This window comes from Melampsora larici-populina (assembly GCF_000204055.1).
Source record: "Melampsora larici-populina 98AG31 unplaced genomic scaffold MELLAscaffold_1, whole genome shotgun sequence".
NCBI lineage: Eukaryota > Fungi > Basidiomycota > Pucciniomycetes > Pucciniales > Melampsoraceae > Melampsora > Melampsora laricis-populina.
In genome coordinates this window covers 627,048-648,074 of record NW_006768765.1, presented here as the reverse complement: position 1 = coordinate 648,074, position 21,027 = coordinate 627,048, and the positions used below count along the sequence as shown (strand labels likewise).

The 21,027-nt window shown below is 41.1% G+C and overlaps 6 protein-coding genes across 6 annotated transcripts; 4 read left to right on the top strand and 2 right to left on the bottom strand.

Annotated features, from left to right (window-relative positions):
- Nucleotides 1-4,410: 4,410 nt before the first annotated feature.
- On the bottom strand, nt 4,411-6,125 carry MELLADRAFT_114799 (uncharacterized protein; the record flags this gene model as incomplete). Its single annotated transcript, XM_007403468.1, has 3 exons — nt 4,411-4,620; nt 4,699-4,778; nt 4,856-6,125. Coding segments are annotated over 3 exons (762 nt in total), but the record flags the coding sequence as incomplete, so codon positions are not given.
- A 2,120-nt stretch (nt 6,126-8,245) lies between these two features.
- MELLADRAFT_86754 (uncharacterized protein) lies at nt 8,246-8,516 on the top strand (the record flags this gene model as incomplete). The annotated part of the gene is made up of 2 exons (XM_007404080.1): nt 8,246-8,330; nt 8,383-8,516. The coding sequence occupies 2 exons, from the start codon at nt 8,246-8,248 to the stop codon at nt 8,514-8,516; spliced, it is 219 nt and encodes a 72-aa protein (XP_007404142.1).
- Nucleotides 8,514-9,284, top strand: MELLADRAFT_114798 (uncharacterized protein; the record flags this gene model as incomplete). The annotated part of the gene is made up of 2 exons (XM_007404081.1): nt 8,514-9,141; nt 9,209-9,284. Coding segments are annotated over 2 exons (657 nt in total), but the record flags the coding sequence as incomplete, so codon positions are not given.
- A 63-nt stretch (nt 9,285-9,347) lies between these two features.
- MELLADRAFT_86753 (uncharacterized protein) lies at nt 9,348-10,162 on the top strand (the record flags this gene model as incomplete). Its single annotated transcript, XM_007404082.1, has 5 exons — nt 9,348-9,353; nt 9,400-9,444; nt 9,510-9,845; nt 9,910-10,055; nt 10,120-10,162. 5 exons carry the CDS (start codon nt 9,348-9,350, stop codon nt 10,160-10,162), a joined length of 576 nt encoding a protein of 191 aa, XP_007404144.1.
- An 897-nt stretch (nt 10,163-11,059) lies between these two features.
- On the top strand, nt 11,060-11,997 carry MELLADRAFT_70386 (uncharacterized protein; the record flags this gene model as incomplete). Its single annotated transcript, XM_007404083.1, has 4 exons — nt 11,060-11,102; nt 11,163-11,261; nt 11,329-11,713; nt 11,791-11,997. Coding segments are annotated over 2 exons (324 nt in total), but the record flags the coding sequence as incomplete, so codon positions are not given.
- A 3,450-nt stretch (nt 11,998-15,447) lies between these two features.
- MELLADRAFT_70384 (uncharacterized protein) lies at nt 15,448-18,792 on the bottom strand (the record flags this gene model as incomplete). Its single annotated transcript, XM_007403467.1, is given in 9 exon segments — nt 15,448-15,573; nt 16,889-17,101; nt 17,120-17,310; nt 17,415-17,527; nt 17,612-18,076; nt 18,277-18,406; nt 18,472-18,483; nt 18,587-18,691; nt 18,764-18,792. 4 exon segments carry the CDS (start codon nt 18,293-18,295, stop codon nt 17,224-17,226), a joined length of 684 nt encoding a protein of 227 aa, XP_007403529.1.
- Nucleotides 18,793-21,027: the final 2,235 nt, after the last annotated feature.

The window sequence follows — 21,027 nt, the reverse complement described above, 5'->3', positions numbered from 1 at the left end:
AACCACTTGATTGAGGTCAGATAGACGCTGAGAATTAAATCAAATCAGTTCTCTGAATCTTAGACTACAGTATTGCTTCGGATCTATTGAGTCCTATCATTTTCAGAGATGGCTAAGTACTGTCGTTCTCAAAAAGCTTGTCCGAGTTTTCCCGCAAAACTCGAGCAATTTGGCGGGAAAACTTGGACAAGCTTTTCGAAAACGACAGTAATGATCTAAACCATGATTTCTCAATGTGATCTGGATTTTGTGCTTGAATTGATTGGTCAAAGACAATTGGAAGCTGTGAATTGTTCATACCTGTCGAAGTAAATTGTTCAAGTCATGGAGCGCAGTAAACTTAACAAAGTCCCACGCTTGCGCATCCTCGCAAGGCGTCAAGCAAGGGACTTACGCCAAATGTGTACGCTCCATAAGCTCAGAGATTTGGCTTTTGCAGGGAGCTTGCTTCAAACCTTTATAGCTTATTCCACACCGAGGATTTGCATATGGTCCAAAGGAAGAACTTGTGCGCCTGACTCTGGCGCATAAGGTACATATTTTTTCCCCCGAGAAATGTGCATCAAATATTGGCTCTTAACAGATTACACATGTAACCTCTCTCTTGAGTCCAAATTTGCGGCTAAGACCGATATTTGAAGCACATTTTTGGCAAGAATGGATTAACTTCCTCGGGAAAGAAAAATTGTAGTCTCAGCGCAAGATATCAGCGCACAAGTCCTCTCTTTGGACTATATCCAAATCCTCGGTGTGGAAAAAGTTATAAGGACTTGAAGCAAGCTCCCTGCCAAACCCAAATCTCTGAGGTTATGGAGTGTACACATTTGGCGTAAGTCCCTCGCGAGGATGCGCAAGCGTGGGACTTTGTTAAGTTTAGGAGCGCAGGTAACAGGGTTGAGGACCGAGGGTGATTAATTCAAATCAAGGTCAATTCAATGAGAATTCATCTTGAAATTCGAATAATTGTGATCCATGCTTGAAATTGAGCAAACAAAACAGATCGGCGTGATGTATCAAATTGCTCAAAAATTACCCATATATATTTTTGTTGTTTATCGCAATACTCTGTAAAAGATCTCATGAAACGGATGCAGGAGTTGTGGTTTTCAATCAGCCAAAGAAGTTTGAGCTGCATGGTCTCGATTAAAAGCCACTTACCATAGTCGAACCTCTTTGTAAAACCACTGTATACACTAAAAAACAGAAGCACTATTGTTATAAACTATCGACTTCATGAGCAATTTCAAGTTGCATCCTACCACTTGGACCGGAATCATAGAAGCATTCAAGATTTGCCTGAGGTATGGTGACCCAATACTGGTAGTACTTTTCCAAGGCTATGATTGCTCACTCTAACCAATCTCAAGAATGAACCAATGGTATGATTCCATAGATGACTTGATTGATGTTGTTAATAATGCAGGTCAAGAACCATATTGTCGATTGCTATCAAAAATCTTCCCAGCTTGTTCAATTTGTCTATAATTGATGAGATTTATCAAACAAAAGTTGTCAGTACTAAAATAAAATGTGTATGTGTCGAGATTAGTTGTAAATCTCTACGGAAGGTCATAAGAAAACTGACTTGATAGATATGATTATATAAGGTGTCGCCAGCCATTCTAAATTGTTTATTACTGATCGACCCAACATCAATCAAGACAGAAGCCCATCTAAATCAAGAATCAAGTACAACGGAACAAATGACAGAATGTGTGATTAGCTCAAGTTGGTTGATGTAATGAAGTTCACACTACACATAAATAACCTGGAACACTCCACTAAGGGTAAGGTGAATCACAATCACTGTTCTTACTTTCCAGAACTGTATTTGATAATTCTAAGACTTGAACTTGCTCAAGATGACCAAGCAGGTTTGAGCTTAAAAGTGACAAATCAATCGGCTTGAGAGGTTGACTTGAATGAATGAATAACAGTTGGAAATTTGTAATTCCAAGATCATTGAGAGACTGAGAATGCACCTGTGGCACCGAGATGGCCCCGCTTATACCCGAAGATAACGTTGTGCATTATCAACGGCTTGAAGCCGAAAAACCGCCTGCAGATGAGGACAGATTTGTCAGAGTCATCTGAAGAAATTTTTCGAAATTATAAGACATTTCTTCCAGAATTTCTTCATGTTTAATCTTCATTTCATGAGTGTTCATGTATGTCATGAACACTCAAAAAAAGGTATCAGAGGACATTTTAACCTCCAACCCCTTTAGATGCTTGTAACAGTCCAGAAATCTCATGAACAGCCAGAATGAGGGTCATCTGACCAAATCTGCCCAATCTGAGTTCAGATTGAGTGTGCGTGTTTTAGCCAGACTCATCTGCTACAGTCATGGCTATCAACACAGCCATGACTGAAGCAGATCAATCTGGCTACAGCATACAGATTCATCTGTCATCAACGGTACAATCAACCCAGATGAGATACAAAACTTCTCAAAATTCATGATGTCAATATAAAGAGGCGAAAACACATCTGGCTTCATCTGCCCATATGTATAATTTTCGCACTCAGGAGGGAAATCTCATCTGGCTTCACCTGTCCATATGTATAATTTTCGCACTCAGGAGGGAAATCTCATCTGGCTTCATCTGTCCATATGTATAATTTTCGCACTCAGGAGGGAAATCTCATCTGGCTTCATCTGTCAATATGTATCATTTTCGCACTGAGAAGGGAAAGCACATCTGGCTACATCTGACCCGATACATAGCTGCAATCAGTCAGATTCCATCCTCATTATTCATATGACCAAGTCAAATATCACATCTCATCTGTACAAGGGGAGAATCAATCTGGCCCTAATCTGGTCAACTTTTCCACAGCGATTAGGGGGCAGACTCATCTGGCACTCATTCTTTATAATTTTCTCAAAATACTGTAGGTCTTCACAAGACAAAAAAATTCGCACTCGGTTTCTCATGTTAAAGCTTGCTTAACATGATTAACATGAAACAAAATCTTTATTTGTATCATCAGATTTGTAACATCTGATAGCTTGCTCTAGTGCAACATGAGATGTGTGAGAAACTTGGCTTTCTTTGATGAGGTTAAAAATAACACCAAAAAGAAAAAGCAAACATTCGAAAGAAAAAAGGAGAAAGGAAAAAACAACGTTTTAATCGATTGTATCGCCAGATATGTAAAATCGATAGTTCTCTGAGATATGAAACTTGGCATCCTTTGATGAGGTTACAACAAAACACTAAAAAGAAAAAAGAATCATTTTAATTGGATCATTACATTTTTAATCCTTGTAAGCTTAAGCAAAAACTTGTATAATCAAGTCAGAAAATCAATCTTCTTCCTCTTCACTATCACTATCTAAAGTCGTGTCACTATCACCTCCATCTTTTTTCTTCTCAGCATTTTTTGATGCTTGATTTGTGTTAGGCTGATCACCGGTATTGTTATTGATGGGGCCTATCACCTTGTCTATGGCGCGAGGGGAAGTAGCCAAAGCTGTTTCAATATCTGTAGCATCTAAAGCCACTGGCTCGCCATTTGCCTCATCGGACCCAACTTTCAATTTTGTTAAGCAAAAGTTGCCGTCTTTAATATCATTAACCCACTCGAGTCGTGTCGCCGATCGCATCTTCTTGAAACCAACTTCCAGCTTTTCAATGGTCAGTCTTGATCCTTCTGTAAGAACGATGGAGATTGGTAAGGCCCTTCTTTTCAATTCGGCTACAGGATCGGCAGTTTGCGGAAAAGATTGAGGGGGATTGTATCCTAAGGTTTTGTCTGAGAACAAAGACAAGCAGAGCATTCGATTTTAACAATAGATAAAAGAAAGATGATACGATTGGTCTTTCAAGGGAAGAAACTCACATGTCAGAGCTGCCAAGAGACGTCCTAAATCAACCTTAATTTTATCGCTAGGCTGTTGTTTATCAGGACGTTGTCGTTTTGGTTTGTTGTTAACTGTGGCTATGGCCTTTGCCATTGAAACCCCTTGCGAGTAAGTTGCGAAGACGGTTGCAAAGCGACAGGTTTTGTTGGCCCAACTTGCTATTTGCGGGTGAGTCGTGTGCTGCTTGAGCCATCCCAGCTCGGAGGACTTGTTTGGGGTCACTGTGCTCGTGGCCACTAGGTAGTAGGCAAAATCTAAACGATTAGCTTCACAAGAGAGCTAGTTCATACAGGAGAAGTTAGTATTATGTGAATGAAATGGATGAATCGAAGTCAATAGATGTGACTTACCTGATGAGCAATCTTCTCAAAAGCCGACTTCGATTTGCGCTGGATCTGAGTTGGTGAAGGTCCTGTTGGAGGCTTGCCTGATTTGTTTTCAACTTTTACAAGATCAACCAACCGTTCATATATAGGCCGGTAAAGGGCATCGTCTTCAACACTAAGCTTGTGAACCTTCGGAACCGGGATAAACGAGTCACCGTGATGCTCGAGCTCTTCTTGTTCAACATCCACTGCCTCTTCTTCACATTCGGGATCCAGCAAAGGGTTAGGCACGCCAGCCAATGCGTAAAAGTTGATGGGTTCAAAGACCGCTTTCTCATCATCTGAAAGCGCTCGCCATTTTGCCCCGGTCTTCCGATTACGGTCACCCAGTATATCTCCACTTTCATCTTGACCTCTCAGCGGCACTAAAAATTTCAATTAAAGAGTTTCAGGTCAGCCAATCAATCAAAATGAAGATTTCAAATTCAAAAACCCCCACTGACTTGGTTCGGTCAAGCAATCCACACAGTACTCAAGGAAGATTGTATAGCGGCTGATGGCTCTTGTTGCCGACATCTCGGGTCTGATAAGCATCATGCAAAAGAGTAAGTAATGTTATTACAAACAAATGATTCATAATACATACATAAAAAGACTTACATATACGACTTGATGGTGGTTTCACTCACTTTCGCAATCATAGCGAGCATAAGAAGCTCTTGCTTGAATTGATTGTAGACCAGTTTGACACAATCTGAAATTTCAGACGACAGGCGATTTCGAGTCGAGGACTTATGTTCTTCGAGATGTTCACGAATACGGCCAGGAGGCCATGAATCTATCAAGGTCTTATAATTGTCAAGTGTTGGAGTGATTTCAGACTCATTGTCCAGGTCTTCAGCACCGACAGACGTATCGTTGGTAGATGGTTCGTTAAGGTTGGTGTTGGTGTTGTTACGAACTCGTTTAGGTGGTTTAGTGGAGCGCGGACCTTGAGGAGCTCTCTTGGACAAAGTAGCTCGAGTTGAATTGTTTGATTCATTAGTCCCTTGAGCCGAATCTTCCGGTTGGTTGGGTTGATTAGAGGACTTGGAAGCGGCTGAAGCTCGTTTGTTTCGAGTGCGAGGAGGCATCACGGAAGTTTGGATATGAGTCGATAATTATATTGGAAAAGGGTTTGTGTTGAAAAGGACTGTGATTTGACTTGAAAGATTTTAACCGAAATAAAACTTGAAGATTTTGAACGAAATAGGACTAGTACGTTATAAGTAATTTTCAATTGGATGAATCAGGGATGAATCAGACTTGAAGGTTTTGACCGAGAGTAGTACGTTAAAAGTGATATTTGACTGGATGATGAGATGAGATTTGGCAGAAGCGGGAATTTTCAGTGATGTAAGAAGAAAAGGTCTTTGACTAGAAGGGATGTCTAGCGAAATAAGATTCTAGTAAGCTAACTTCTACTTTGGAAGCAATGATTCGAATCAATCTGATAGTCAATTTTGATAGGAATTGGTGAGTACCATAGAAGAATCAGGTATTTCAGGACACTATTTGGCTGAATAACTTCTTGGTGAGTGTTGAAAAAAATTTGGGAGCAATCGATTGATTATTTGACTTTAAAATGAAAAATGTTCCAAAATACGATAAACTAGTAATGGAAGAATAAAAAAGGAATAAGTTGATTCGATATGATAGGGAGAGCTGTTGAAAGGAAAGCTGTTCCACAATACGATAGACTAGTAAGCGAAGAATAAAAAAGGAATAAGTTGTTTTGATATGATAGGGAAATCTTTTGAATTGTAAGATTCTGGTATGTTAAGATGATTGGGATAAGTACTCTATTATCAGTCCGAATATGAAGCTGACTGTAATTGTTTGACTTGCTTTTGGTACGTTTGCATAGATGACTCAAGTAGTGATGATATTGAGGTAAGTTGAGATGATATCAAGTTTACTATCCATGTTGGAGTCATGTACTTATACATGTTAACAATCTACTATTTACATATTGGTTTATGTATGTAAATACAATTAAATTAAACATTTCTATACGTATGTACACTCCACTTTCAACTTTCAGCAGGTAGGTACCAAAACTTCGAAAAGTCCAATCACGACATGAAGATGAGGTGCTATCCAATTCATGCCTTATCAAAGTGGGCATGAAATTGCAAGTACTACCTCCTGTGAGAAAAACTAACCTTTGTTGCTGTATTTAAGGGAATTTTCTGAGAGTTTGAGGCGAGATTGAGAGATCCTAAAAAATCAAAAAGTGAGCTCAAGCAGTGCAGATGCAGAGCAATCATAATTCTGACTTAACAAAGTGGCCTTATTTTTTGATTTTACATCCCCCACGCTGAAAACTAAGCATCAGAGTGGTTCTATCTGGGTACTTCATCAAAGTTTGACCATATAGTGTGATCAAGATTCATGATAAACATGATGTAAAGTGATATATGAAGTTGAAGATGAAGAGTTTGGAATAAACATGGATAATGAAGGTAATTCACCTTGGTGTCAAGCATCTTTTTCATTATCAGCATTTATACAAAACTCATCATCTTCAAACTGTTTGAGTGGGTATTATGCTTGAGTGGTGAAATTCATACCAATTTGAGGCATAAGTTTGCAATTTGAGGGTGCAGATGAAGTTTTAGAAATATATGTTGATAGTTAACAGTTTCAGCTTGCATATATAAACACTTTTCATTAATAACAATGTCCCAAAACTCTTCATCTTCAAAGTATTTGACTGCTTTGTATGCTTGAGTGGGGCAATTTGTACCAATTTGATGCATAATCTCGGCATAAAGGGATGAAGATGAAGAGTTTGGAATAAACATGGATAATAAAGATGGATCACCTTGTTGTCAAGCATCTTTTTCATTATCAGTATTTATACAAAACTCTTCATCTTCAATCTGCTATAGTGGTTTTTGTTCTTGAAGGGTGAGTAAGGAAGACTTTTTTGAGCTCATATTTGGAAATATGAGAATGAAGATGTGGAGTATTGGTGAAACTTGATTATTGAAAATTGTTCAGCATGCATAATTGCACATATTTCATTATAAAACTTTCTGGATAAATCCACATCTTAAACTTGTTAGTGTGATGTTTGTCCTTAATTTGTGGCCAAATTTTTGAAAAATCAGTAATGCAAGATTTGTCAAACAATGCATCCCGTGTTTTTGTGCAAGATAATCAACACAAATGTAGCCCAACCAATGAGAAGATCACCATTTATGAAGAAACTTTTATAATGAAAAATGAGATTCCATGCATCCTGCACATTTCTCAATAATCACTTTTCTCCATCACTCCTCACCTTCATTCTCATATGTCCAAAGATGAGCTCAAAAAAGTTATCTTTACTCATCCTTCAAGAACAAAAACCACTCAAACAGTTTGAAGATGATGAGTTTTGTATAAATGCTGATAATGAAAAAGATGCTTGACACCAAGGTGAATTACTTTCATTATCCATGTTTATTCCAAACTCTTCATCTTCAACTTCATATATCACTTTATATCATGTTTATCATGAATCTTGATCACATTATAAGGTCAAACTTTGATGAAGTACCCAGATATAACCACTCTGATGCTTAGTTTTCCGCGTGGGGGATGTAAAATCAAAAAATAAGGCCACTTTGTTGAGTCAGAATTATGATTGCTCTGCATCTGCACTGCTTGAGCTCACTTTTTGGTTTTTTAGGATCGCTCAATGTCGGCTCGAACTCTCAGAAAACTCCCTTAAAAACAGCAACAAAGGTTAGTTTTTCTCGCAGGAGGTAGTACTTGCAATTTCATGCCCACTTTGATAAGGCATGAATTGGATAGCACCTCATCTTCATGTCGTGATTGGACTTTTCGAAGTTTTGGTACGAAGTTAAATATCATTATTACACATCTTAGAAGAATGTTGTTTCTCCTACACTTGCTTTCTGTGAGTTGGATGAAAGCATTTGTTGCCTATTCGTCTTGAGCCATCAAAACAACTTTTGCACAATCGTATTGAAATGAGATATGAGAACGGACATCATTGTGATGATGTCCGTCTACCATGATGTGCGGCTACCTCTCACATTAGCTTGGCATGACACCTTTCAAAACGGTCATCTCATTCAAAACGGTTAATTGAATAGATTAGACCCCATTACATTTCCCAAAGGGGTCTCTTGGAGGATTGATTCCGACATGGAAGCCCTTTGGGGAGATTCCCTGCCCATACTACGAGCCATTTCAACACCAACCGATTGCTAGTTGTTTGTTAATAGATTACATCACCTTCTTTAATTTAGATTCCCCTTCCTCTTAAAAACTTCTGTACCAATCGAGTTAATCTTGCACGCAAATCGAGATGGCACCTCGCGGACCAAATGATCCTTTGCCTCCAGCAAATGGTTTGAAGAAGGCAAGGTATAACTCAAGTCAGTCATCTCAGATGCTATCAAATTGGGACAAAATCGAGGAGGACTGGTGTAATAAAAAATGCAACAGACTTAGCCAAGCATTGATCCAAACGGAAGCTCCTACGCCGTCAACTAGCGACCTCAATAATTTGGATCTATTGGATCAAGGCAACGAATTTAACTTTGGATATCAAGATTATGTCAACAATGATGAAGATGATGAACCTCCTTCTGAACCTACTTCCGAGATTTCGGACTCCGATACCAAATCGGTCGAGTCTCAGCAGTCAATTGCGTCTACAGGAGGGGTTGTAGTCACGGCCACATTTGGTGATACAAACCAAAAGTGTCGAATACGAGAGGAGCGACAGTGGCAGGAGGTTATTGAACCTATGTTCAAAGTCTTCATGCTGTGCAAAAAAGTCACTTTGAATTGGAGTCGGGTGGATTGGAATTTGGACAGAAAACCTCCTTGTCGATGTTCCGTGGCAAAGAAACGGATTCGACACCTGGCTATGATTGATATCTTGAGTAATTTAATCACATTAATACACATCATATATGAAATGTATTCTAACTGGTGTTTGTTTCATGACAGCGCACACAGTTCAACCGGTGGAGTTTTGCTCGTGCCAACCAGACCAGGTTCGGCTAATCCTGATGGGTTATGTTGGGGGATCTCCTGTTCTACCAGAGATTGCGTTCTCATTACGGTTCCTTCGTCTCCATGATGTGATATGGAAGTTTTGCTGTGCTCGTACCCATCCATTCGCACAGGCGTTTGATGAGTTTCATCGGCCAGCACGCGAGTTCAAAGAGGACGTCACTTACAAGGTACGTTGTATACATTATTCATTTGGTATTCCTGTTCAGAAACTGACTGAACAAGTCATCTCCAGCCTACCAGATGGGGACGGACTCTTTCGTGCGCAGTTGATGCCTACAGGCGCTTGAATCAGTTGGAGAAAGACCTTCTGTTCCGCGCTATGCGTCTTTTGAAAAAAGACAAGCTGGGCGCGAATTGCCCGCGGTGTTTTGGAGGTAATGAATATTCTAAAGAGGAAACAGAACCAGACTACGTTAATTGTATTGACGGGAACTTCCAGCAAAGAAGACACAAATCCTCCAGTGTCGAGGTCAGCGAGATTCCAATTCGATATCCAAACCTCTTCCTGCATCCAAATGAGGTCAATAAGTGGGATAGTGGTGTACACTCTTCTTCAAATGATCCACCAGTGAGTTAACATTAACGTCATCATTATCATGATTTACGCTGATATGCTTGATTCCCTTTCTCAGGACCCTTGCACACAGATGCATACCGCTGCAAATGACTCACGCAGTGCCTCTACGTGGCGTGCCTGTGATGATACAGGCCTTTTGGCGATGGTGTGCCGCCACGACCACGCGTTGGCTTTTGTCAACATAGTTCAGAGTGGTGAGAAGTAAGGTCTCATCACTACTTGCTGTCGTATCACATGAAAAAGGGCTTACTACTTGACCTTGTAGGTCGTATTTCGCTCACGCTCTCATTGACTGGGTACTCAACTAGTTGGATGAGACAGAATCAAGGGTTGCCTTCCTTTATGACATCGGATGTAATATTGAGAAAGGTCTGGTCCGAGTTGAGAATCTTCACTTGTATTGAATTTCATCTATCATAGTTTGAACCACTAACACTTCATTTGAACATAGAACAACCTATTCGCAGAGGAAAGATCAAAAGGTCGGTTTAAATTTGGTACAAGCGTGTTCCACGTGTACGTACACAGTTGGAGTTGCCAATTAGATTACAACCCAAGAATAAACGACGGATGGGGCTTGTCGGATGGCGAAGGTTGTGAGCGGTGTTGGTGTAAGCTTTGCAAGCTAGTAGGTTCTCTGCGATATTCCACCAAGCAGCATCGAATAGATGCGCTGGATCTCAAAGCGGAACATGAGAATGGTATCTTGCGGACCCATTCTGGTAAGTCACTGATCATACTGTATGTCTTCACGCCTCTGACTTATCTATGGTATCAATCTTAGCTCACTCGTGCCTACAAAAGTTGGAAACAGCTGAGAAAACATTGGCCGACAAGCGCCGTATTCTCAGAGCGCTTGAACTCAAGCGCGGTTTTACAAACAACTATTTTGCAACACAGTGGTCTTGTCAAAAACGAGTCCAGGCAGAGGTCATCGGCGACACAAATACACAGCAATTGGAATCTCAAATCGAGGAGTTGGTTGAACATGAAGAAGACCTTCGAGAGGCAAAGTAAAAACTTTCACTATCTCAAGCTTGTGATTTTAATGCAAAGCGGTGATAATGAATGTGCTATATATCTACAGAGAAAAGAGGGATTACCTACGCAGGCGTCGACAAAGAACTGCCGCCGAAAATAGGACTCTTGCAAGCTTGCCCGGACACATCATCTTCCTGGAAGAGGAAGTGGAGCGAGTATTATTGGAACTTGGAAGTGACCTGTTCATAAACATGCCAGATGCCTCAGGTGAAATATTTATGTTGCATTAGTTCATTTTTAGATGCTGACTACCGATTTATATTCCAGACCCAACCCGACGTTTGCTGATACAGGTTAAAGTGGCAAAGTCAAACCTCTACGAGGCCAAGGTTGGCATCATCAAATTGTCAAAAAAATGGGCAACAGGTTTGTAAACTACGCTCAAAACTCCAAGGGGATTAGCAATATATAATTGGTGTGTCGGTTGTAACAGGTACCTCAATGCAGGATCGGATGAAGGGTATGATGAATACCAAGCAGAAGCTATTCCGAACTAAATGGAAAACATTCCACGATCTGGTGACAGAGTATAACACCTCCCATCCGGACAACACTCCGTTGCTTAATTACACTCTTGACGAAGCCAAAGCTCTGGCACTAGATCATAGATGATGCCTTTTGGAACTTTGGGCATCTCACACATCCTAACGAACCTTGGGCTACGGATGCTGACACCCAGCAGGGTATTCAGGCTTATCTAATGTACTGTCGCTCTGAAGAGGAGCTGCGAAGGATCTCACGCGAAGTAAGACAAATGCTGATATGGTCTTTAACAACGGATGCAAAAATACAAGATGTTCGGACGCTTTCCAGCTCAAGTAGGTGCTTTTTAATACACAATCTTTCTATTCTTTGCATCCTTGACCAACTAATGTCTGATAATTCATTTGGTTAGGGTGGGACCCACGGGCAGCAGTTCTGCCAATTGACTTGGTCTCCGGAAGCAGATCTGCGCGTATGACAAAGACAGCGTGGGATGATTGTACTAACGTCTTGATATCTTTATACCACGGTGTCTACCTTGAACACGCAAGACTAATATCCACATGGGACTCCCACATGTTGTCCTTATTACATCGCACCCGGGTCTATTGTGGAGCAAATGTTGCTGAGGATCAAGCCTTAGAGACGAGGTGGAAGGAAATGGTACATCGAATTATAAGATGATTTCATTTCATTTTGATTTTTTATCTTCTTTATTCTCTGGGAGGTCATTGGGTATACATATGATGAATGATAATTCATAGTGTTTGATTGATTGTTTGTGAAAATGTGAGACAGCGAGATCAAAAGCAATGTGAGGGTGGCTCAGTGTGATGGGTGATCCAGTGAGAATTGAGCATCTCAGGTAGACAGACAAGGTCAGATGAGAACCCCCCTCAAAATTGTCGGTACATACGCAAGCTTGATCCGAAGGCCATTTGTGCAGATCAGGACAGATGAGTTTCCCCTCGTTTGTACTCATGTATGCAGATCAGGACAGATGATTTTCCCCCTCATGTGTACTACTTCATCCAACCTACATACGTATTCATAAGTTATGAGTTGTCAGATGAGCACAGATGATTTTGCCCCTGATTGTGATGTGCAGTATAATGTATATTTTAATTTCAAGTAATACATTTCGAGTCTCATCTGAATTGATGTTGTTGTTCATGGCAGATGAATCTGTATGCTTTCATCAGATTCATCTGCTGCAGTTATATGTATGTGGATGGCCATGACGAGCGCCAAGTTTTGAATCTCATCTGGGTTGATTGTACTGTTGATGACAGATGAATCTGTATGCTGTAGCCAGATTGATCTGCTTCAGTCATAGCTGTGTTGATAGCCATGACTGTAGCAGATGAGTCTGGCTACAACACGCACACTGAATCTGATGTCAGATTTGGTCAGATTTGGTCAGATGAGCCTGACTTTGCCTGATCTTGAGATTTTTACACTGATACAACCATTTTAAGGCATTGGAGGTGGTGATAATCTGAGAATCCCTTTTTTGGGTGTTCAGTACATGCCTGATGACACATGAAGTGAAGATTAAACATGAAGAAATTCTGGAAGAAATGTCTTATAATTTCGAAAAATTTCTTCAGATGACTCTGACAAATCTGTCCTCATCTGCAGGCGGTTTTTCGGCTCCAAGCCGTTGATAATGCACAACGTTATCTTCGGGTATAAGCGGGGCCATCTCGGTGCTACAGGTGTGAGAATGTGCTAGTTATCCCCGTGATGGTGGTGAGATGAACTTTTAGCTTCAATGAAATGACATGAAAGCTCATGTCTGTGGTTTGGGAGATGGAGATACACAGAATTGGGATTAGCAATGATGATGGTGAATGCAGATTGATTTTCAGTGAAAGGGTTTCTGACCATTAACAAAACTTGAAAATCACACTAATGGTGGATTTTGTTGAGTTTTGTAAACAAAGTGGCTTTGGGATTAAATGTTATGATCACAGAATTCTTGTACAGCCGTTGTAAGATCTATCAGCAGATTTTTGAAAAGTTTTGTTGTCGCCAGATTTAACTTCTGAAGTCAAAAACCTCGAAATCATGACACTCTCAGACTAACTCAATTGTTTTTGTGCTAGATTGGACCAATGGCAGTAGAGTTATCAATCTCAGAAGGGTTTTTTCGAGTTTTTGACCTTTGCGTTAAATCCGGCAACAACACAACAATTGAAAAATCTACCAATAGATCTTACAACGGCTGTAAATGAAAAATAAAATTTTACTCAGTTCACAGAATGCAATAGTGGCTCTCAAAGTGGAACAATAAAATGATGTGTCTAGTAGGAGTCAAACCCACAAACCTCTTAATCCAGATGAGTGCTCTGACCATTGAGCTGTAGACGCTGTATGCCAATCATGTGGGGAGGCAGGTATGGCTCCTAGTATCAACATAGCAGACTAAGAGCATTCACAATTGTCGGGTTAAGTCGCGGGAATAGCTAATTATTCAACTCACCAATTTTGAAATTTCTACAATGGTCAAATTTTAACCAATTGTTAGTTATCTTTGCGACAAAAAATTGGTAGGCTGGGACAAAGTTATCCCAGCCTACCGGCGCATTAGCTAACTCGGTGCCCTCAAGAACACACCACCGCACTTCATCCTTCTTCCATTGCCCTCTACCCACTCACCAACTTCAAAGTTTCAGATCAATCAACCACCAACTCAACCTTGACCACACAATCAACCACACAATCAGCCACTCAATCAACCTCTCGGCCAACCTCTCAATCAACCTGGATTGTTTTTTTACCATCGTTTAATAGCCCATTAGGTTATAAACAAGTAGCAAAAAAGGATTGATTTTGTTTTATTCATCTTTCTCATAAGATTATAACTGAGTAGGAATGATGAAATAGTTCTATTTCGTTTATCTTTTCTTGGATGATAAACAAGTAGCAAGGATGGAATAATTTTATTTTATTTATTTTATTTATTTTTTTGATGGATTGTAATTGCACTCAATAGATTATACCTATGTAGGAAGGAAAATTGAAATGAACTGGATATCTTAAAGACTTGAAGGCTACATTTTTGAGGATTGAGTTGATTTGGATGTATCTTGACATCATGCTGTGATTGATAATCGATTATCATTTGATTGACTTAGCTCTTGCCTAGTGCCAGCCACTGTGGAACCAGGCTTTGAAGAGTGAGTTAAGTGTTAGCTAATACAGCTTTGACACCAACGACTGTGGGATTTGTCTTGAAATTAGTTGACCCCGGCTAAAGATTGTTAACTTTGGGTTAACTAACACCAAATTCAACACAAACAATTGCGGATGCTCTAAAACCCCTATATAAAGTTGTACCGGTACAGTTACGTGGGCACATAACAACATACACTCCAACACCCAGTTGATTTTTGGAAGTAACTTGGTGTATCAACTTGACATTTGGTGATAGCTTACAGCCAAAAAGTCAACTGGGACAAGTGGGTTTTTTGAAAACTGGGTTACTTTGAGAGCCACTATTTTCCTCACTTTCCTAGATGCAATTTCTCACCACAAATTGCTTAGGTGAACACAGCAATTGTTCCAAATTTACATGGACTCAGTCTTCCAAGTCCATAGGTAATATCTTTCTGATATATTTTTTGGAAATTTTAAAATCCAATGCAGTCCCTCCACAAGATCTCATGTGTGGAGAGCCCTAAAATTTAAAAGAATGCACAATAAAGATGGCTAGGGTGTTATGTATGATTGCACTTGATGAATTCTTGTAGCATAACACCATATGATGGACAGACCGGTTGTGGTCAAGTGTTTGAAATTCAAGTCTTGACCCATACCATTAAAAGTGCACCACCAAACAAATATACTTCTGATATAGTGATAAAGATCTCTCACAACAGATGTTTTTTCAATCCAGATGATGATATAGATGCACATAAAATTCATAGAAGTACACAATGTCTTGAAACTGACTTTGTAGCTTGAGTGAAGTGACATTCACATAGTCAAGAGCCCATTTTCAATCTGAAGTAAGTTCTAAATTATTTGGCTTTGTTGTTCACTTGTTGTGCTTTTGAAAAAATCTGAGAGGATATTAGAGTGGGACAAACTCAGGATATTCAAGTTGAAAATGTCTTACACACAAAGAGAAACTACTACGTATGATCTTGGTGCATTGATGTATTACATTGAAACGAAAGTACGACTTATGAGATTGATGGGAGTCGGTACGAGTATTGACCAACGGGAATGGGTTGAAAGGCGACCGGGTAGTGAAAGCTCACGGGGTGGAACCATAACGTCCCATCCTCTCTGGCGGAGATACTTCCATCTCACGTGCCTTCAGAGGATGGACATTAGGATGCAAGTTCTGCAAAACATCATTTCCCTAAATACCCATCACGGTGTGAGGAACTCTTTGTCCCACATTTGAAAAATTTCTTATTAAAAATTTTCCTACTTTCCGTTAGCTTTTGTCCTACTATAAGCCTTTTGCATCGTTATTAGCTCAAACAAAAATTCCTCAATTTTTTTGTCAACCTCCCACCCGCCCAAACTATGCTATAACTCAACCATGCAACCTGGTCTCTATCTCTTCACAGAACAGTCCACAGGACTACAAAAATGTGTTGTGCAATTTTTTCAACTATTGTTCTCCGTCTCTTCTTTAACTCTCTTATATTTTTCACTTTTCTCATCAAAAGGCTCATAAAAACTTGTCAAACCTTAGCTAAAAATGTTCCGCCCGCAGAACTTTCTTCGTTTCTCTAGCCTGTCAGGTCCTCGGACCAGTTTTTTCTGTTATCTTCTTCTCTTTCAGTCTTATGCACGTTTTTCTCCTTTTTGCACGCTAATAAGACAATTTGCCTCTCGGCAGTCAAGCGTAACCCAGCTGCTGATCAGCCCAGAGCCAGACCCATTCCCACTGGTGACCAAAGGCACGACGTCATCGGTGAGTTCCATTGGGACAGATGACGCGGTGTATGAGTCAAAGGAGACAGGGCCGGGACAATACCCGGCCTGACGATGCACGGGCGATACAAACTGTGAAAATTTTTCATCTTCACAAGTCTGTACGCCTCAGAACACTCATACACCTCAGTCTCCAATCTATAAATCTAAGATTTAAGCTTCTAGCAGAAATATAGAATATATTTCCTTTTTCAAAGAACCGTGTCACCCACCCTACAAAGAGTCACAGCAAAAGAAACAGAGAGAGACAAGCTAATAGGAAAGAATAGTAACAATGAAACAAAGGGCAAAATAAGGATGATGATCTCAGATATTCAGACAAAAGTGAGATAAAAACAAGGTAATAAAACAAACAAAAGAAACGAGGTAAGAAAGTTATCATGGGCCACCCACCCGCCCCCGCCCACGAAAACCTTTCTCAGACGAGCAGTCCGCGGCCTGCGGCCCCCCCACACACCAGGTCGGAGCCTTACAAAGGCAAAGACCTACACTGAGATTGCTTGAATAAGAAAGGCTAGAAAAATTATGAGAACTGGACAAGTCATAGTCTAGAGATGGAACCCTATTCAAAGATCAAAACCCTTGCATCAAAAACCAGACAAAAGCTTTGTAAAACACAATTTATTGGCCATAGAGGGTAAAAAAGAAAATAGTCAAGGCCTATGATAATGAAAGCGGGATTTTCCTATAGTGACCTCCTGAAGCTTCCTGATATGACAGTTCAAAGCCGTGCGCATTCTGCCAGATGGTAGTCTCAATGGAGTAGTTTAAACGGCCGCTCTATGATCCACATCAAGAAGAGACTACAAGAAAATGGATCAGACAAAAACAAGACTAGTCGTGAATGGGTATGGAGCGACTGAGCCCCCCGGTAGCTTTGAAAAAAAAATCAGGAATCCTCGTCATAAAGAGATTTGAGAGCGTGCTCCTCTTGTATCGGGGCTGGTGTAGGCGAAAAGACCATGATGCATGATATCTGGTAAGTCACAGTTGCGTCGATCACGAGAGACCACCATCAGACATAGGGGGAGTGAATTTTTACACATAAGGTGCAACAAGAGTATGCACAAAACTACTAACCACACCCAAAGAGATACCCAATCCGCAATTCCAGATGACGTTTTGCCATACGACCACGATCACTTGAAAATCCAAGAGTCGAGTACGACGAGGGACATCGAGAGCATTGGTGACTAAACACAGTGTTGGGTATGAGGCAAAATGATCTCAGATTATTACACATTTGTGGTGCTTGTGTGAAAGTGAACCGAACTTGCCCGTAATCATGGTGAGTGACAGGTACGCCGATACAGTCACGATGATCAAGGTTGCCTGACATAGAGCGTTAGAAGCATACCGTCGTAGGGAAGCATGTTTTTGTTTCAGTATCAGCTCATCGATTTTTTCCCAATCTTCTCGGCGGTCTTCAAACAGACTGGATTGCCATAACGAGTCAGTCACTTCGGCGTTCCACACCGACCCTCGGTGACAGAGATGTATTTGGTCAGTCAATTCTTCGAGTGTAGGGGTTTCCTGGCGAACGTTTTGGTTGATTGCAGCTGACAATAAGCGTCTACGTGAGGCGCATTCTCGAAGCGTTCTGACTTGTGACCAAAGTGCGTCCATGATCCGCCAGGTCGCTGAAGAAAAGGCGCATAATAATATTACTTGAAAAATCATCAAGCCGAAACAGATATACCGCGAATTAAGCAAAATGCCCTCGCCGAGGGCTTGAAGGGTCCCTAGTCGCCGAATCATATCGGATTGAAGAAGATTTGTAAGATTTGTCAGTTCAGAAGAGTTTTCCGATCCGGGTAAGCTGTGTAATGATGTTAAGATTTCATGTTTCCGAACACACACCGCCCAGACACGATGGATCTCATGAACGTTCTTGGCGTTGATTATCGTGAAAGGTAAGATGTAGACAAGCGGGATGATGTACATCGCAATATTACCGACATTGAAGAGTTTCGGTCCCAACGATCTGCGATAGTTATAATTTGTAGACGTGGGTTGCCGCTGGGGATCCAATTGAAAAGCTGCTGGGGGCGCCGCGTAGGAGAAGGACCAGGCTTTTGCCGCGCGAGAAAGCCAAACATTAGATTGTGATGAGGACTATCAAGACCAAAACCCTTACTTCTTGACCAACCTTGCCGAACAAATAATGCTCAATCAGTAACTGGTCATCACTAATACACTTTGACACTGTCCAAAGTGTTGTTTGTCAATTCAACAAATGCTGCAAGACTCACCAAAACAGAGCAAAAGAGGATGCGTGCAATGCTGCAGGACCATGGTATGCCACTTAAGAAAAGATGAGAAATCCATCTGCATGCATACGAGGACTGCGAGATTGACTAGAAGTGGGAAAAATGTGGAAATCGGAATTGTTACATCGTAGTCACATCAGAATTGACCTCAAAGCTGACCAGCCGTGAAAATACACCCCCAAATTGGGATGACCAAATGTCCGTTTAGATACATGTATCCGCCGCGGTCTATCCTGACAAGCCATCGAGTATCTCTATCACAGAGCCGTTTTACACCGCTTATTACGTATAATAGCCCTATCAGGGGGCACAACACGGTCGATGCCTTAAAAACTGAGCGCTGGAGAGAGGATGGGTGTGGATATATCTGCTTGCGTGCCAGTTCGTATACGACCTCCCATGCCGGAGAAGTAGCCGTTGGCTCGATACTCATCGGGATATATAGCCTTTCCCCTTGAAGTTTGAGTGCGCGTGGTTGTATTATAAATTATGATACGAATGGAAAAGAAGTCCGATGGGTTAAAATGAGTGACCAAAGGATGTGCATCTCGCAAAACTACGAACGCATCAACTTCATCAATCGTTGTGAGATATCGACGAGCTCCAGCCGTTCACATGAACTTGACTCTACTCGACTTTAAGCAAGTAGTAATGAGCAAGAGAGAGCAAGTCAGCCCGCAATCAATTGTACTGAAGTCTATCGCTACTTCATGACATCTGTCAAAGACGTCCTTCAGCTTCCATCAGGAATGGAAGGTGCCAAGACTGAGGCTCTTTAGACAGCTTTAGACTTTGAGGCCTCCGGAAGAGCTGCGGCCAAAAGCCGCTGTCTGACCCGGGCTGGGCATATCGGCGGAAACCGGTGTTCAGGTAAACTCAACAGAATCCCACCAGGTAGCACCAGGTCCCACCCAAAAATTCCACGAAGTCTCATCTTCACAAAGCCCTGAACAATCACTTACTCATAAGGCCCTCTGCGTGGTCGCGGCCGCGCGGAGAGGGCTTTGTTAAGCCAAGTCTCTCCCCGAAGCCTCACGAGGGGGAGTGAATTTGTTATGTACAATAGCACAGTGGACTCCTGCGAGACCTTGCGAGACTAACTTAAGAGCATCCGCAATCATTTGCGTTGAATTTGGCGTTAGTTAACCCGAAGTTAAATATCTTTAGCCGGGTTTAACTAATTTGACAACAAATCCCACAGTTGTTGGCGTCAAAGGTGTATTAGCCAACACTTAACCCACGCTGGGAGCCTGGTTCCACAGTGGCTAGCACTAGGCTAGAGCTAAACTCTCTTCATCTTTTGTGTCACATCCATTTTTTGATTTGTAAAATGGGCGCCTCAGAAATCATTCAACAGCAATTGAACATCATTAATCAAGAAGAAGACGAAGATTATGACGATATGATCTTGTCATTCTTTCTTCAACCACACAGAATCAACAAAACACCCCGAACACGCACAGTCATTAACCATGACCAAGTTGCTGCCAACCACAATCTACGACGTGACTACTTTCAAGACTCGCCACTGTACCCTCGTGCTTATATTGAGAGAAGGTTTAGAATGAGTCCTGAGCTTTTTAGCAGGATGGCTGCTGAGCTACAGGAGCACAATATCTATTGGATACAACGTTGGGTAAGTGCTCTATGTTTAACATTTTGAAATCAATCATGATGGTGCTGATTTAATTCAAACATGACTTACATAGGATTGCTATAAGAAACTTGGTCTTTCAACTTACCAGAAGATGACGGCTGCCCTACGACAACTAGCCTATGGAGTTTCTGCTGATGCATTCGACGAGTACCTCAAAATTGGAGAAAGTACAGCTATTCAATCTATGAAGATATTTGTAAATGACATAATAGACATATATGGAAAAGAGTACTTACGACCTCCAAACTCTGATGAACTTGAAATCATATTGAAAGAGAACAAGATGCAACAATTCCCTGGATGTAAAGGGAGCATTGATGGAATGCATTGGCTATGGAAAAATTGCCCTCAGGCATGGGCAGGTCAGTATGAAGGGAAAGAAAAATACACATCAGTGGGTCTTGAGGCAGTTGCTTCAAAGAGTCTGTGTATATGGCATGCATTTTTTGGCACACCAGGAGCGCTTAATGATATCAATGTGTTATAAAACAGCCCACTCTTTGATAATTTGGTCAACAGTCAGAGTTTTTTTACACAAATCCATTTTGATCATGAGTTAATCTCAAGTAACTTTCTTTCTTTGAATGTTAAAATGATCAGGTTCATTTCAAAGTCAGCGGACATGAGTACACTCGGGGATACTACCTGGCCAATGGGATTTATCTCTCATGGCCAGTCCTCATCAAATCAATCCATCGTCCGGGTGATGGAGCCAGCAGGCCCTTTTCAAATCTTCAGGAGGCTCTCCGAAAGGACATAGAGCGGG